Genomic DNA, 18,171 nt, shown 5'->3' with positions numbered 1-18,171 from the left:
TTTGCTGCTTTTTGCCATTTTAATTACTATGTGTCTTGGTGTGGACCTCTTTGGGTTAATTTTGTTGAGGGATCTCTGTGCCTCCTGCATCTGGATTTCTGTTTCCTTTCCCAGATTTGTGGAGTTTCTTGCTATTATTTATTCAAATAAATTTTCTGCCTCCTTTTCTTTCTCCTCAGGGATCACTATAATGCAAATGTTATTATGTTTGATGGTGTTCCTGACAGGTTCCCTTAGTCTGTTTTCTTTCTTTTTAAAATTTTATTTATTTATTTTGAGAAGCAGAGAGAGACAGAGACAGAGAACGTGTATGTGAGTGGAGGAGGGCAGAGAGAGAGGGAGAGAGAGAGAATCCCAAGCTGTCAGCCTGGAGCCTGGTAGCACCTGGCTAGATTTGTGGCACAGCTTTGGTGGGCTCCTGCCAAGGGCATACTGGAGAAGGAAATTCTGCAGTAGAGTATGGGGGCAGGGCACATGGTGCCAGCATGGTCCTTGCCATCTGCTGAGGGAGAGGACCTGCAGCCACCTGGGAAAACTTGCCAAGACTGGCAGGGTTGGGGGCGAGGGGTGCAAATCTGCAGAAGTGCACTGGGGCAGGGTGCACTGTTAGTAAGCTAGGTGGAATGTGTTGGTGCTGTGCTGGCTTCTGAAGGGTGTCCATGTATTTAGGCTCGGGAGCAGGGGAGAGAAATGGTGCCCAGCAGCTCTTTTGTTCTTGGAGAAGTTTCCCAAAGATCCCTGCCCCTCCAGCACATGCTCTGAGATTAGTAAATGAATCTATTTCCCTGTATACCTCAGGCATTTTTCAAACTGCTGCTTCTATGCTGTTATCTCAGTGGGTCTGTTTGTAGAGCAGGAACTCAGTTCCCTGTTGTCCTCCCTGCTCTCCCAGAACTAAGCCCACAGATTTTTTAAAGTTCTAGGTGTTAAGCCCCACTGACTTTCAAGTTAGGCCCCTTTAGTTTTCAAAAGCAAATGTTATGGAGATTTGTCTTCTCAGCATGAGTCCCCTGTGCCTGGGGTGCCTGGGGTGGAGATCTGCTCCACTCTCCTCTCAATGCCTGCAGCATTCCTCCCTCCTATGGATAGTCCCTTGGGTTCCTTTGGCTCCTGACAACATCTCCACCTTGCCTGCCCTCTTTGATGTGGCTTCTTCTCTGCATTTACCTGTGGAGAGTCTGTTCTGTTAGTCTTTGGGTCTGACATTTTCTGGGCTATTGACACTGATGTGGGTGTTACCCAGTTGTATCCATGGGCGAGGTGAGTTTATGATTTTCCTACTCTGCCATCACCTCCAGAAGATGGTTCTGGTTACTCTGCAACCAGTAAATATTCTTAACTTTTAAAAATGTAAACAATTGAAATTATATCTTTTCTACTTACATTTATTTGGATATTAATAAAGTGAAGCATCTTTTCATGATTATAGGCCATTTATATTTCTTCATTATTAACTGTTCATAATCTTTTTACACTTTTATTGCAATAAAATTTCCATTCCAGCCGTCTTTTTGCACATCAAAAATAGTTCAAAATCCTTTTTAGTGGCTATATCTACTTTAGTATTATTTTATACTGCTTTCTCCCACACATCCAAGACTCCTTCCATATTCAAAGACATTTCATTGCCTAACAGAACTGTGTTTTTGAAGTTTCTCTACATATATGCACCAGATATTAACTGGTACATTTTCTCTATTTTCCTTCCTAGCATAACTCTTATTTGTCCTTCAAGACTCAGATCAAGGATCAGTGCATCCTCTTGACTCCACAGCAAATATCTGTGGAAATACCTGTTATAAAACCTATCACGTGTTATATAACTAACTGTTGTTCACAATGGTCTGTCTCCCTACTGGGCTCACAGCTTCCAGAGACATGAAATTGTAATTGATCTCTGTATTCTAGAATAGTGCTTAACACTTAGTAGGCACTGATTATCTGCTGACTGCCTGAGTTCAAGATAATTATTACATTAGTAATGTTAACAAAGTTGTATGTGTCAGACACATAAATGTCAGAAATTTTTGTAGTAGTATTTCTTATAAAATGTTTAGCATTTTATATGATGTACAACAGAATTTTGTAGAAGCCATCTCCAATATTAAAATCTCACCAAAGAACATAGCAATAAAAGTTTTCATTTCCTGATAAAAATGAGTATGTCAAACATTTGGTTTAAAAACTTACCTTTTTCCCTGGAGACTTAAAACAATTTATTTAAATAACTGCTATTAGGTATAGTTATAATCTACAATTCAAGAAAATTTTCTTATACTGGGAAAGAAAACTGAGAGAATTAAAACGCAAAAAAATATTTATCAGCCATGTCTGTTTTGTAATCTGAACAGTAAGCTCTTTTGTTCAAAGTCTTCTTTGTAAGTTGACCAAGATTCATTTGGATTAATCCTTTATTTTGCTTTATTTCCAAAGGACATCCATTACTTTGCACTAGATAAGGGTGAATTGGCACTGGCTGAAGTGGCAAGAAAAAGAGCTAGTGACATTGATGCAGAATCAATAACCTCTGGAGTTGGTAAGAATTAATGCTGTTTTTTTTTAAGTGCTTTTTGTTTCAATCAATACTTGTTCAGTATCATTTGTATTTATGTTTGTAGGTTACGGTTGGTTAATTTGAATTACTTTCTTTGTAAAGAAAGAAACTTTAAAAAAGAATTAAGCCTGGGTAAATAGTACAATATAGATATATAAGTTGGAACTGTGTTGACATAAAAATTAATAATCACTGATTAATCATCACTTGGCAAAAAGTCAGAAGTATACTGTTCTTCTCATAAGATTTTTGAGGAAGAGTTTATTACCATCAGTGCTGTAATTAATATTAGCCAATACAGAAAGTTCTATAATCCTTTATTTGTACACATAAACATGTCAGATATATTTTGAGATATCAAAAGAATTGTCCTATACAAAGTATTTCACATGGGACTTTAGGTTTAATGGATGACTTGTTTTAATTTAGAAGCCACTAAAGTCATTTTACAGTATAGTCTTCCAAAGAAGACAAATCAGAAGCCTAAACTTAATCTAAAGTTCCATTCAAAACTTTTAATACAGAAAAATGATAGTTTTTAAAATTATTCTAATACCAACATAAGCTTCCTTTCCGACACTCAGTAATGTGTCTCAATGTGGAAGTATTGACCTGTGGACATCCCAATTCCTATTCTTCCTGGTATTTACTATTCCTAGATTAGGCAAAGGACCCTGAGAATTGTAACATAGTTCATTTCTTTGTGGAATTCCTATGAAACAAGTAAGTTTTAATATATCTCCACTTTGTAAATTGCTTCAAATTATTACAACAAGACTCTCCATTGATTGATCATCTTTGTTTTTATAACGCTGTTTGCAGCTAAAAGGAGTAATTCTATTGCTTCTAACAGTGGAGGCCACTTTTGCATTTTAGAGATATTTAAAGTTACTAAGCCTGAAAAGGAATGTGAAAAAATTATCCAAAACTTCAGAAAAAAAAAACAAAACAAAAAACTCCACTAGTCACCAAAATGCTTCCTGTGCTCTCTGTATTCTTTGATTAGACTGCTGTGGCCAGCTGAAACTTCTTAGCCAAAGAGCACGGTTGATGTTGTTCCCTTTTTGAGCCCTGCCTCATTTCTAGCAAATATCTCTTCATTGAAACCCTGTTCCTCCCCACTTCTCAGCCTTTTTTTCAGGCCTCACCTTTTGACCTCTATTACTCTCCCTTGACAAAGATACCATTCAGTAACAATAGTTAACTATCAAGAGGTGAACTTCTCAGATTGTTCTGCTCCACTTTTATTCTAGAAAACTGGGGTGACTCCCACTCACAATTCCAAAAGGAATTAGGAAAGCATCTCTAATTTCCTTATTGTAGTTTTTGTCTAATTTTTCCATACAGCCCACATCATGCTGGGGAAAGCTAATTTTCTCTCAGATTCCTTCAATTTAATTCAACTATGCTCCCTCAAACTTTTCTGAAAGCAGAAAATAATTAAGTCTTTGGCTTGCAAAAGTGTTCTTTGATGCAAGCAAGGGGGTAAATTATGTAAAATATCAAGAATATTTAAGTATAAGTAGTTCAGTCTACATGGAAGAGTCTGTAAAAAATTATCACATGTAGTAGCTGTCAACATAAGTAAAAGAGTTGCCAAAGGAGAAGTTGAATAATAATCTCAACAATTTGAAAATTTTTTATTTAAATTTTTTATTCCAGTATAACATGCATACAGAAAAGCACACAGATCATAAATATAGGACTCAATGAATTTTCACAAGGTAAACATCCTGGGGTACCTGGGTGGCTCAGGTCATGATCTTGCAGTTCCTGGGTTTGAGCTCCGTGTCAGGCTCTGTGCTGACAGCTCAGAGCCTAGAGCCTTCTTCGAATTCTGTGTCTCCCCCTCTCTCTATGCCTCCCCCACTCATACTCTGTCTCTTTCTCTCTCAAAAATAAATAAACATTAAAAAAAAACCCCAACAAAGTAAACACATCCTTGTGACCATTATCCAGACCAAGTAACATACATTACCAAGACCACACAAGCTGTCTCCTATCCATTTTTAGATACTACAGTCCAGCCCAACTATCTTTACTATGACACTATATATTAGCTTTACCTTTCTTTCAAATTTTAAATAAGTGGAATATATATTATTTTTTTGTATTTGGGTTCTTTTATTCAACTTTGTGAGGATCTTTTATATTGTATATAATTTTAATTCTTTCATTCTTATTGCTATATAATAGTATTCCAATATATGAACATATACAAGTTTATTCATTCTATGCCAGGTATTTGAGTTCTTTCAAGTTTGGGGTTTATTGTGAATAGTGTTGCTGTGAACATACTTGTGTTTGTCTTTTAACAGATATATCCACAGGGTATGTGCTTTAAAGTGGATTTGTTGGAACACAGGCTATATTCATATGCTCAGCTTTAGTAGTATAGGTGAGGAAAATGTAAGCCTCTGTCCTTCAAGGTTTTTCCAGTTGGATTGAAAATCACATTTTCATAAGACTGATTAATAGAAACTCAAACAAATTTAAATAGTATATATACTTCCTGTATACATGGAAGAGACCCAGGAAAACTGAGTAACTCCCCAAAATAGCTGAAGCCATCACCTTAAATACCATCTCCATCTAAAAACAAAAGATGATGTTATGTGTACAGGGTCAGTACATAACGGGAGGTTACCAGAAAAAGCATGGTAAAAAAAAAAAAAGGCTGAAGTTGTCATGCAGATTTAATAAGTTCATGCCTTCTCCACTGATAAATGTCTAGACATTTAAGAGTCCTCCCCTGATACCCTTTATGCACGTAAATGTCTCCTAAGGAAGGGAAACTTGGGTTTCAGAGATTTTCTTGTGTCTACAGTTTCTTTAAAAATAACTAGGTTAGGGGCGCCTGGGTGGCTCAGTCAGTTGAGCATCCGACTTCGGCTTAGGTCATGATCTCGCACCTTGTGAGTTTGAGCCCCACGTCGGGCTCTGTGCTGACAGCTTAGAGCCTGGAGCCTGCTTCTGATTCTGTGTCTCCCTGTCTCTCTGCCCCTCCCCCACTCACACTCTGTCTCTCTCTCCTTCAAAAATGAATAAACATTAAAAAAAATAAAAAAAATAACTAGGTTAGAATAATCAATATGTGAAAGATGCATATCTTTTTTTCAAAAAATATATATATGTATGTGTGTGTGTGTGTGTGTGTGTGTATATATATATATATATATATAAAGTTTTTATTTAAATTCCAGTTAACATACAGTGTAATATTAGTTTTAGGTGTACAATATAGTGATTCAGCACTTCCATACATCACCCAGTGCTCATCACAGCAAGGACACTCTTTAATCCCCATCACCTGTTTAACCCATCCTTCCACCCATCTCTCTGGTAACCATCAGTTCTCTATATTTAAGAGGTGGTTTCTTGGTTTGCCTCTCTCTTTTTTTTCCCTTTTGCTTGTTTGTTTTATTTCTTAAATTCTACATATGAGTGAAATCATATGCTATTTGTCTTTTTCTGACTGATTTATTTTGCTTAGCATAATACTCTAGCTCTATCCACGTCTTTGCAAATGGCAAGTTTTCATTCTTTTTTGTGGCTGAGTAATATTCCGTTTTATATGTATATAACACCATACAACACTATTACAGTACCACTGACTATATTCTCTATATTGTACCTTTCATCCCATGACTTATTCAATCTGTAACTGGAAGCCTGTATCTCCCACTGCCCCTTTAGTCCTCCCCCATCACACCCCCTCTGGCAACCCTAAGTTTCTTTTCAATAATTATGGGCCTGTTTCTGCTTTTTGTTTGTTTTTTAGGTTGCATATATGAGTGAAATCATTTGGTATTTATCTTCCTATGTCTGGCTTATTTTACTAAGCATAATATCCTCTAGGTCCATCCATGCTGTCTCAAATGGCAAGATCTCACTCTTTTTTATGGCTAATATTCCATTGTGTGTGTGTATGCCACATTATCTTTGTCCATTCATATACAAATGCACACTGTGTTATTTCCCTATCTTGACTACTGTAAATAATGCTGCAATACACTGGTACATATATTTTTTCAGATTAGTGTTTTCATTTTCTTTGGGTAAATACCAAGTCGTGGAATTACTGGATTGTATGGTATTTTTAATTTTTTGAGAAACATCCATAGTTTTCCACAGTGGCTACAACAATTTACAATCTCACCAAGAGTGCATGAAGGTTCCTTTATCTCTACATCATTGCCAACATGTATTTCGTGTTATTTTGATTCAAGCCATTCTGACAGGTATTTGGTGATATCTCATTGTGGTTTTGATTGCATATTCCTCCTGACTAGTAATGTTCAGGTCCATTTTATGTACCTGTTGGCCATCTGTTTGTCTTCTTTAGAAAAATGTCTATTCATGTAGGTGCTCTTCCCACTTTTTAATTGGATTGATTCATGGGGTTTTTTTGGTGGTGGGTTGTATACATTCTTAATATATTTTGACTATTAATTCCTTATTAGATGGATCATTGCAAATATCTAATCTCATTCAGTAGGTTGCTTTTTGTTTTGTGGATGATTTCCTTTGCTGTGCAGTAGCTTTTTATTTTGGTGTAGTCCAAACAGTCTGTTTTTGCTTTTGTTTCCCTTGCCTGAGGAGACAGGTCAAGAAAGATATTGCTAAGGCTGACAGTCAAAGAAATGACTACCAGTGTTTTCTTCTAAGAGTTTTATGGTTTTAGGTTTAACATTTAGGTTTTTAATTCAGTTTAAGCTTATTTTTTTTGGTATGGTGTAAGGAGTCCAGTTTCATTCTGTTGCATATAGCTGTCCTGTTTTCCTAGCACTGTTTGTTGAAGAGACTGTCTTTTCTCCATTGTATATTGTTGCCTCTTTTGTTGGAGATTAATTGACCATATATGTGTGAGTTTATTTCTAAACTGTCTATTCTGTGTCATGGATTGTATATCTCTTTTTGTGTCAGTACTATACTGTTTTGATTCTTACAGCTTTGTAGTAGATCTTGAAATCTGGGATTGTGATACTTCTAGCTTTGTTCTTTCTCAAGATTGCTTTGCTACTTGGGACCTTTTGTGGCTCCATACCAATTGTGGATTATTTGTTCTAGTTCTGTGCAAAAAAGCTGTTGATATTGATAGGGATTGCATTGAATCTGTAGATTGCTTTGGGTATAAGGGACATTGAACAATATTGGTTCTTCCAATCCATGAGCATGGAGTATCTCCATTTTTTGTGTCACCTTCAGTTTCATTCAATGTTTTATAGTTTTCAGAGTACAGATCTTTTATCTCCTTGCTTAAGTTTCTTTACAGGTACAGTATTTTTTTTAAGTGTCATTTTTTTAAAGTATCACTTTCTGCTACTTATTAGTATATAGAAATGGATCTGATTTCTGTGTATGAACTTTATGTCCTGCAACTTTACTGAATTCATTTATCATTTCTAGTAGTTTTTTTGGTGGAGCCTTTAGAGTTTTGTAATATCATCTGTAAATGGTGACATTTTACCTTCTTCCTTACCAATTTGGATACCTTTTATTTCTTTTTCTTGTCTGACTACTGTGTCTATGACCAGTACTGTGTTCAGTAAAGTGGAGAGAGTGGACATTCTAGTCTCATTTGTGATCTTAGAGGAAAAGCTTTTCCTTTCACCATTATGTTGTTAGCTGTGGGTTTTCATATATGGTGTTTATTATGTTGTGGTATATTCCCTGTAAGCCCACAGTGTTGAGAGTTTTTATAAGAAACATGTTGACTTTTGTCAAATTCTTTTTTTTACATCTATTGAGATGATCATGATTTTTATCCTTCATTTTAGATTTTCTGATGCTTCCTTATTGAGCTCGGAAGACTGTATGTTTCTAGGGATTTATCCATTTCTTCTAGGTTGTCCAATTTGTTGGCATGTAATTTTTCATTGTAGTCTCCTAATAATCTTTTGTATTTCTGTAGTATCTTGTTACATCTCATCTTTCATTTCTCTATTTATTTATTTGGATCCTCTCTTTTTCTTTTCCTGATGAGTGTGGCTAAAAGTTTATGAATTTTGTTGCTCTTTTCAAAGAACCAGCTCTGGGTTTCATTGATCTTTTCTATTGTCTTCTTTTTTTTTTTTTTTTAAGTCTCTACTTCATATATTTCTGATCTGATCTCTATTATTTCCTTCCTTCTACTCATTTTAGGTTTTGTTCTTCTTTTTCTAGTTCCTTCTAGTAGTACGTTACCCTGAGATTTTTCTCATTTCTTGATGTCTCTCAGTATCAGTATAAATTTCCCTCTTAAAACTGTTTTCATTGCATCTCAGTGGTTTTGAGCAATTGTGTTTTCATTTTCACATTTATTTCCATGTATTTATTTCCTCTTTGATTTTTTTTTATTAACCAGTTGTTTGGAACATGTGTTGTTCAGCTTCTGCATGTTGGTGTTTTTCCAGTTTTTTTTCCTGATTGATTTCTAGTTTCATACTGTTGTGGTCAGAAGAGATACATATATCAACCTTCTATATATTTATTGAGATTTATTTTGTGGCCTAAATTATAATCTATCAGAAAATGTTCTGGGATAGGTTACACTTGAAAAGAATGTGTATTCTGTTGGTTTTGAGTGGAATGTTCTGTATATATCTGTTAAGTCCATATAGGCTAATTTGTTTTCTTTTTTTTTTTTAATCTTTACTTATTTTTGAGAGAGAGAGAGAGCGTGAGTGGGGGAGAAATAGAGTGGGAGACACAGAATCTGAAGCAAGGTCCAGGCTCTGAGCTGTCAGCACAGAGCCCGATGTGGAGCTTGAACCCACAAACCACGAGTTCATGACCTTAGTCAAAGTTGGACACCACCCAGGTACCCCCGGTCGAATTTGTTTTTTAAAGACACCTTTTTTTTCTTTATTTTCTTTTACAAGTTTTTAAGTTCCAACTAGTTAACATTACAGTACAATATTAGTTTCAGGTGTAGAATTGAGTGATTCATCACTTATATACAACACCCAGTGCTTATCACAACTGCCCTCCTTAATACCCATTGCCTGTTTAACCTCCCACCTCCCCTCCAGTAACCATCGGTTTTTTCTCTGTTAAGACTCTGTTTCTTGGTTTGTCTCTTTCCCCTCTACTCATGTTCATTTGTTTTGTTTATTAAATTCCACATATGAGTGAAATTGTGCTATTTATCTCTGACTTATTTCACTTAGCATAATGCTCTCTAGCTCCATACACATCATTGCAATTGGCAAGATTTCATTATTTTTTATGGCTGAATAATATTTTATTGTATTTACATATACCACCTCTTATTTATCCATTCATTAGACATTTGGGTTCTTTCCCTAATTTGAGTATTGTTATAATGCTGCTATAAACATCGGGTTACACGGACCCCTTCAAATTAGTATTTTTGTATCCTCTGGGTAAATACTTAGTAGTGAAATTGCTGGAATGTAGGGTAGTTCTATTTAACTTCTTGAGGAACCTCCATGCTGTTTTCCAGAGTGGCTGTACCAGTTTGCATTCCCACCAACAAAGACACCGTTTTCTTATCAATATTCTGTGTGTATGTTCTATCCTTGGATGTGAGATATTAAATTTTCTTATATTGTGTATTACTGTCATCATCTCCCATTATGCCACTTAAATGTTTCCTTTATGTAGTTAGGTCCTCCAATGTTGGATGCATACATAGGTACAATTGTTATATCCTCTGGCTAGATTGATCCCTTTATCATTATGAACTACCCTGCTTTGTTTCATGATGCAATCTTTTTTTGAAGACTATTTTGTCTGATATAAGTATTGCTACCCTGGCTTTGTTTTTTTCTTCTCCCATTTACGTGGTATATGTTTTTCCATCTTTGTATTTTCAGTCCATATGTGTATTTCAGTCTCAAGTGGGTCTCTTTTAGGCAGCCTCTGAGCCCCGTTGTTTGTTGTTGTTTTTTAATCCATTCCACAAGTCTGTGTCTTTTGATTTGAGCATTTAGACCATTTGCATTTATAGTAATTATTGATAGGTATGTACTTACTGCCATTTTGTTAATAATTTTCTGGTTGTTTTTGTAGTTCTTCTTTATTTCTCTCTTCCTCTTCTTTCTTTTTGTGACTGATAGCTCTCTTTAGTGTAATGCTTGTCATTCTTTGTTTCTTGAGTCTTTAATATAGGTATGAGTTTGTGGTTACCATGAGGCTCACCCTATGCGTATGGCAGTCTATATTAAGTTCATGGTAACTTAAGTTCAAACACATTCTCAAAGCACTATTTTATTGCCCCCTTCTATGTTTTAAGTATATGTTATTAGATATTAAAATTTTTTAATTCATATTCTTCTAATTATGGCCTTTTATTTGCCACTTAAAGAAGTCTATTTAACATTTCCTGTAAGGCTGGTTTAGTGGTCATGAACTTTTTAAAACTTTTGTTTGTCTGGAAAATTCTCCCCAATTCTGAATGATACCTTGTTGGATAGAGTATTGTCGGTTTCAGGTTTTTCCCTTCCAGCACTTGGAATATATGATGCCACTTCCTTCTGACCTGCAAAGTTTCTGCTGAAAAATCAGCTGTCAGCCTTATGGAGTCCATTGTATATAATGGTTTCCTTTTCTCTTGCTTTAAAATTTTCTAATCTTTGACATTTTAAATGTTATATGTTGTGGTGTGGACCTCCTTGGGTTCATGTTGTTTGGAACTGTCTGTGCTTTCTGAACCTGGAGGTCAGTTTCCTTCTCTAGGTTAGAGAAGTTTTCATCTATTTCTTCAAATAAGTTTTCTACCCCTTTCTTTGTCTCTGTTCTCCTTCTGGGACCCCTATACTGTGAATCTTTGTTCACTTGATATTATCTAAGAGATCCCTTAACCTATTCTCATTTACTAAAATTCTTTTATTCTTTATACTGTTCAGATTCGGTGCTTTCCATTACTCTGTCTTCCAGATCACTGAACCATTCTTCTGCATCCACAAAACCATTGATTCCCTCCAGTATATTTTTCATTTCAGTTATTGTATTCAGCTCTGATTGGTTCTTTCTCATATTTTCTATCTCTTGTTGCAGATCTCACTCAGTTCTTCCATGCTGCTCTTCAGTAGAGTGAACATCTTTATGATCATTACTTTAAGTTCTTTATTGAGCTTATTGCTTGCTGCTTATAGTTTTTTTTTCTGAAGTTTTTGTCTTGGTCTTTCATTTGGGGCATATTTTTCTGTCTCCTCATTTTTGCCGACTTTCTGTAACTGTTTCTGTGTATTATGCTGAACATCTGCTTCTTTTAAACTTAAAGGAACGGTCTTGTGTATGGTTGTACTCTGGGTAGGCTGTGTGTGCCTGGTAACTTTGGTTCACCAAATGAATTCTGGTTTTAAGTATTTATTGAATGTAACTGACATATTAGTACAACATAGTTATTCAACAATTACATACATTATGGAATGATAAGCATGGTAAGTGTAGTTACTCTGTCACCATGCAAACTTATTACAATATTAGTCACTATATTTCCTATATGCTTTTCATCCCTCTAACTTGTTTTACAACTGGAAGTTTGTAGTTCTTAATCTCCTTCACTTATCTTGATTGTCTCCCAATTTCTTGTGGCAACTACCAATTTCTTGTCAGTTTCTTTTGTTTGTTCAATAGGTTTGTTTTTTAGATTCCACATAAAAGTGAAATTATGTGGTATTTGTCTTTCTCTGTCTGACTTCACTTAGCATAATACCCTCTACGTACATTCATGTTTTCTCAAATGGCAAGATATCATTCTTTTTTAGGGTTGTTATATTCCTGTGTGTATGTGTGTGTGTATACACATACACACAGTATATTTATTCATTCATCTATTGATGAACACTTGAATTTCTTCCACATCTTGGCTATTGTAAAAATGCTGCAAAAAAACAGAGGCCTGTTACTCTTTTAGAGTTACTGTTTTTACTTTCTTCGTTTAAATACTCAGGTATGTAATTACTGGGTTGTATGCTATTTCCATTTTTAATTTTTTTTTTTAATTTTTTTTTTCAACGTTTATTTATTTTTGGGACAGAGAGAGACAGAACATGAACGGGGGAGGGTCAGAGAGAGAGGGAGACACAGAATCGGAAACAGGCTCCAGGCTCCGAGCCATCAGCCCAGAGCCCGACGCAGGGCTCGAACTCACGGACCGCGAGATCATGACCTGGCTGAAGTCGGACGCTTAACCGACTGCGCCACCCAGGCGCCCCTCCATTTTTAATTTTTTGATGAACCTCCATAGTGTTTCTCATAGTGGCTATACCAATTTACATCCCCACTTTACATGACTGTTCTCTTATCCACATCCTAACAAATAGTTTTGTTTTTCTGATACTAGCCATTCTGTTTTGAAGTGATATCTCATTGTGGTTTTGCTTTTCATTCCCCTTGTGATTAGTGATGGTGGGCATCTTTTCATGTGTCTTTTGTTCATCATTATGTCTTCTTTGGAAAAATGTCTATTCTCAGGTCCTTTACCCATGTTTAATCAGATTATTTGATTTTGGGGGGGGTGGGTCATATGAGTTCTGTATATATTTTGGGTGTTAACCCTTTACTAGCTACATCATTTACAAATAACTTCTCCTATTCAGTAGGTTTTCTTATGTTTGTTGATGGTTTCCTACCCTGTGCAAAAGCTTTTTAGTTGGATGTCATCCCAGTTTTTTATTTTTGCTTTTGTGAGAAAAAATATTCTGAAAAATACTTCTAGGGCTGATGCCAAAGACCTTACTAGCTAGGTTTTCTTTGGGCAGCTTTATGGTTTCAGGTGTCACATTTAGGTCTTTCATCCATTTTTTTTTTTTTTAATTTTTTTTTTCAACGTTTATTTATTTTTGGGACAGAGAGAGACAGAGCATGAACGGGGGAGGGGCAGAGAGAGAGGGAGACACAGAATCTGAAACGGGCTCCAGGCTCTGAGCCATCAGCCCAGAGCCTGATGCGGGGCTCGAACTCACGGACCGCGAGATCGTGACCTGGCTGAAGTCGGACGCTTAACCAACTGCGCCACCCAGGCGCCCCTCTTTCATCCATTTTGAGTTAATTTTTGTGTATGATGGGATAAACTGGCCCAGTTTCCTAGCAACATTTATTGAAGAGATTGTCTTTTTCTCATATATTCCTGCCTCTGTTGCCAAAGATTAATTGACCATATAAGTGAGAGTTTATTTCTGGACTCTCCATTCTGTTCCATGGATCCATGTGTCTGTTTTTTGTGCCATTGCCATACTGTTTTGATTACTGTAGCTTTACAGTAATTTGAAATATGGGATTGTGATACTTCTAGCTTTGATCTTCCTCAATATTACTTTGGCTACTTGGGGTCTTTTGTGGTTCTGTACATATTTTAAGATTATTTGTTCTAGTTCTGTGAAAAATATTATTAGTATTTTGATGAGGATTTCACTGGGTATTATGGACATTTTAACAATACTGGTTCTTCCAATCCATGAATATGGTATATTTTTCCATTAATTTGTGTCATCTTCAATTTCTTTTGTCAGTGTTTTGTAATTTTCAGAATGCAGGTCTTTCACATCTTTGGTTAAGTTTACTTGTAGGTATTTTATTCTTTTGCTGAAATTGTAAATGGGTTTGCTTTCTTTTAATTTTAGAGAGAGAGAGAGAGTGGGAGAGAGGGGAAGAGGGAGAGAGAGAGAATCTTAAGCAGGCTCTACACTCAGTGCAGAGCCCAACGCGGGGCTTGATCCCACAACCCTGGGATCATGAACTGAACCAAAATCAAGAGTTGGATGCTTGGGGCACCTGGGTGGCTCAGTAAGTTAAGCTTCCAACTTTGGCTTAGGCCATGATCTCATGGTCTTTGAGTTCAAGCCCCACATTGGGCCCTGTCCTGACAGCTCAGAACCTGGAGTCTGCTTCAGATTCTGCGTCTCCCTCTCTCTCTGCACCTCCCCTGCTTGTGTTCTGTGTCTCTCAAAAATAAACATTAAAAAAGTTTTGTTTTTGTTTTTTTTTTTAAAGGTGTCACATGCTTAACTGATTGAGCCACCCAGGTGCCCCTGGGATTGTTTTCTTAATTTCTCTTTCTGATAGCTCTTTATTAGTGTATACAAATACAGTAGATTTCTGTATATTGATTTTGTAGCCCTGGACTTTCCTACATCCATTCATTCTAATACATTTTTGGTGGAGTTTTTAGGATTTTCTATATAGTATCAGCTGTAAATACTGAGTTTTACTTCTTTCTTACCAATTCGTGTATCTTTTATTTCTCTCTTGTCTAATTGCTGTGGCTACAAATTCCAGGACTATGTTGAATAAAGGGAAAATGGATATCCTGGTCTTGCTCCTGATAATAGAGGTAAAGCTTTCAGCATTTCACTATTGAGTAAGAGTTAGCTGTGGGTTTTTCATATATGGGCTTTGTTTTGTTGAGGTTGTTTTTCTACACCCACTTTGTTAAGTTTTTACCATGAGTGGATGTTGTATTCTGTCAGATGCTTTTTCTGCATCTTTTGGAATGATCATATGATTTTTTATCTTTCATTTTGTTAATCTGGTTTATCACATTGGTTGATTTATGATAGTTGAACCACTCATGCATCCCTGGAATAAATACTACTTGATAATGCAAATGATCCTTTTAATGTTTTCAAATTTAGCTTGCTAATATTGGTTGAAGATGTTTGCATCGATGTTCATCAAGGAGTCAGTCTGAAATTTTCTTTTTGTTTGTAGTGTCTTTGTTTAGTTTTGGTATTCGAGTGATGCTGGCCTTATATGATGAATTCAGCAGTTTTCCTTCCTCTCTATGTTTTTGAAAAGTTCAAGAAGAGTAGATATTAATTCTTCTTTATTTGGTATAATTCACTGTGAAGCTATCTGGTTCCGGACTTTTGTTTGTTGGGAGTTTTTTCATTACTGATTCATTTCCATCACTAGTAATCAGTCTCAGATTTACTGTTTGTTCCTGTGTGAGTTTTGGAAGATTATATGTTTCTAGGAATTTATCTATTTCTCCTAGGTTGTCCAATATGGTAGCATATAATTTTTCATAACATGCTCTTAAAATCCTTTATCTTGGTTTCAGTTGTTACAGCTCCTCCTTCATTTCTGATTTGAGTCCTCTTTTGTTCTTGATGAATCTGGCTGAAGGTATTTTTTTTTTATAAATTTTTTTTTAACGTTTATTTATTTTTGAGACAGAGAGAGACAGAGCATGAACAGGGGAGGGGCAGAGAGAGAGGGAGACACAGAATCGGAAGCAGGCTCCAGGCTCTGAGCTCTGAGCTGTCAGCACAGAGCCCGACGGGGGCTCGAACTCACGGACCGTGAGATCATGACCTGAGCCGAAGTCGGACGCTTAACCGACCGAGCCACCCAGGCGCCCCTGGCTAAAGGTATTTTGTTGATCTTTTCAAATAATCAGTACCTGGTTTCATTGATGTTTCCTATTGTTTTTTTAGTGTGTATTTCGCTTACTGCTTCTCTAATCTTTATTATTTCCTTCTTTCTACTAGCTTTAGACTTTGTTCTTTTCCTAACTCTTTTAGGGGTAAGGTTAGGTTGTCTGAAATTTTTGTTTCTTGTGGTAGGTCCATATCCATATGTAGTTCCCTCTCTTAGAACAACTTTTGCTTCATCCCAAAGATTTTGAACTGTGGTGTTTTCATTTTCATTTGTTTCCATTCGTTTTTTTCATTTCCTTTTTTGTTGTTGACCAATTGTTTGTTTTGTAGCATGTTGTTTAACCTCCACATATTTGTGTTTTTTCCAGTTTTTTTTCTTGATTGATTTCTAGTTTCACAGTGTTGTGGTCAGAAAAGATGCATAAAATATCAATCTTCTCTTTATTGAGACTTGTTTTGTGGCCTAACTTGTGATCTATCCTGGAAAATGTTCCACGTGCCCTTGAAAAGCATATATATTCTGTTGTTGGATGGAATATTCTGTCTATTAGGTCCACCTGGTCTAATGTGTCCTTCAATGTTTCCTTGTTGATTTTCAGTCTGGGTGATCTATCCTTTACATGGGGTATTAAAGTCCCTTATATTATTGTATTAGTGTCAATATTTTCCATTTTATTTAATATTCCCTTTATATACTCCAATGTTGAATGCATAGATATGTACAATTGTTATATCCTCTTGTTGGATTGATCCCTTTATCATTTGAAGTGTCCTCCTTTGTCTTTTGCTGAAGTTTTATAAGAGTCTAATTTTTCTGATGTAAGTATTGCTACTTTGTTTCTGCTTCCATTTGCATGGTACAGGTTTTCTATCCCTTCACTTTCAGTCTGTGTCATTAGGTTTAAAGTGAGTGTCTTTAGGCAGCACATAGATAGGTCTTGTGTTTGTTTTTTTTAAATCTGTTTAGTCACCCTTTGTCTTTTGATTGGAGTGTTCAGTCCATTTACACTTAGAGGAATTACTATTAGGAATGTACTTATTGCCATTTTGTTATTTGCCTTCTGGTTGTTTTTGTAGTTCTCGGTTTCTTCTTGTTCTCTTCTGATTCCATGGCTTTCTTTAGTGTTACTCTAGGTTTTACTTTTGGGTATTACAGGTTTATGATATATGGTTACCATTAAGTTCATATTTAACATTATGTATATAGCAGCCTACATTGAGTTGATGTTCGTGTAAGTCCAAACACATTCTAAAGCACTAAATTTTTACTCCCCACTGCATTTTTTATTTATTTTGAGAGACAGCATGTGCAAGTGGGGAAAGGGCGGGGAGAAAGAATCCCAAGTGGGCTCTGTGCTGACAGCTTGCAGGGTGTGACGCCACAAACCATGAGATCATGACCTGAGCCAAAACCATGAGTTGGACATTTAACCGATTAAGCCACCCAGGCACCCCGTATTTTACATTTTGTGTGTGTATGTCCCTTGACTGGTTTTTGTAGATATAACTGATGTTACTGCTTTTGTGTTTTAACTTCCATCCTTGTTTTATAGTGGTTCTACTACTTTTACTATGTGTTTACTTTTACCCATGAATTTCTTTCTTTTACAACTTTATTTCTAGGTATGTCCTTTTCTTTCCACTCAAAGAATTCCCTTTAACATTTCTTTTAAGTCTGATTTTCTGTGTTTGTTTTTGTGTATTGGAAAATCAGATACATTTTCCTGGTCTTGAAAGTAGTAGTCTTGTGTAGAAGAGGTCCTGTGGTGCTTTATCCAGTGCAATCCCACTGGTCACCAGACCGAGGCACTCCAGGGAGGTCTGCTCTGTGGGGCCTCATGCACCCTACTGTTGTGACTGAGCCATGTTTGCCTTCAGACCAGTCTGACCTCTGTGCTGTTGAGACGCATATCTGAGGCCACTGTGGGCTTGTAGGTGGGTAGGGTCAGCAGTCAGGCTCGCTGTGTGTAATTAGCTACTGCACGGCTGCAAGCACACAGACTGGCAGGACTTGCTTTCTGCGTGGCCAACTGACAGGCTTTTGTTGGCAGGCAAGGTGAGCAGTCAGACCAGATATCTGCAGTTAGCCTCTGTGCCACAGTTGCAGGTGCACCAAGCAGCAGGACTTTCTCCCTACACAGTCAGCCAAAAGGATCGGCTGTTAGAACTGCTGGCACCCTGGTGTGTGGGGTTATCTTACTGTCTCACAGGGCAGGTGTCACTTTGCAGTAACACTGGTCCCTGCTGGGGCTACTTGCAGGATGTGGCAGGGCAGGAGCCACTTTG

General features: G+C 36.6%; 1 protein-coding gene across 1 annotated transcript in view; it reads left to right on the top strand.

Annotated features, from left to right (window-relative positions):
- Nucleotides 1–18,171, top strand: part of LOC122496902 (WD repeat containing planar cell polarity effector) — a 392,211-nt gene that overhangs the window by 243,249 nt on the left and 130,791 nt on the right. Inside the window, exon 14 of the mRNA XM_043603499.1 lies at nucleotides 2,434–2,536. Within this exon, the coding sequence (XP_043459434.1) occupies nucleotides 2,434–2,536 (103 nt within the window). The remainder of the gene's footprint in view (nucleotides 1–2,433; nucleotides 2,537–18,171) is intronic.

This window comes from Prionailurus bengalensis, chromosome A3 (assembly GCF_016509475.1).
Source record: "Prionailurus bengalensis isolate Pbe53 chromosome A3, Fcat_Pben_1.1_paternal_pri, whole genome shotgun sequence".
NCBI lineage: Eukaryota > Metazoa > Chordata > Mammalia > Carnivora > Felidae > Prionailurus > Prionailurus bengalensis.
This window is presented reverse-complemented; position numbering and strand designations above follow the sequence as displayed.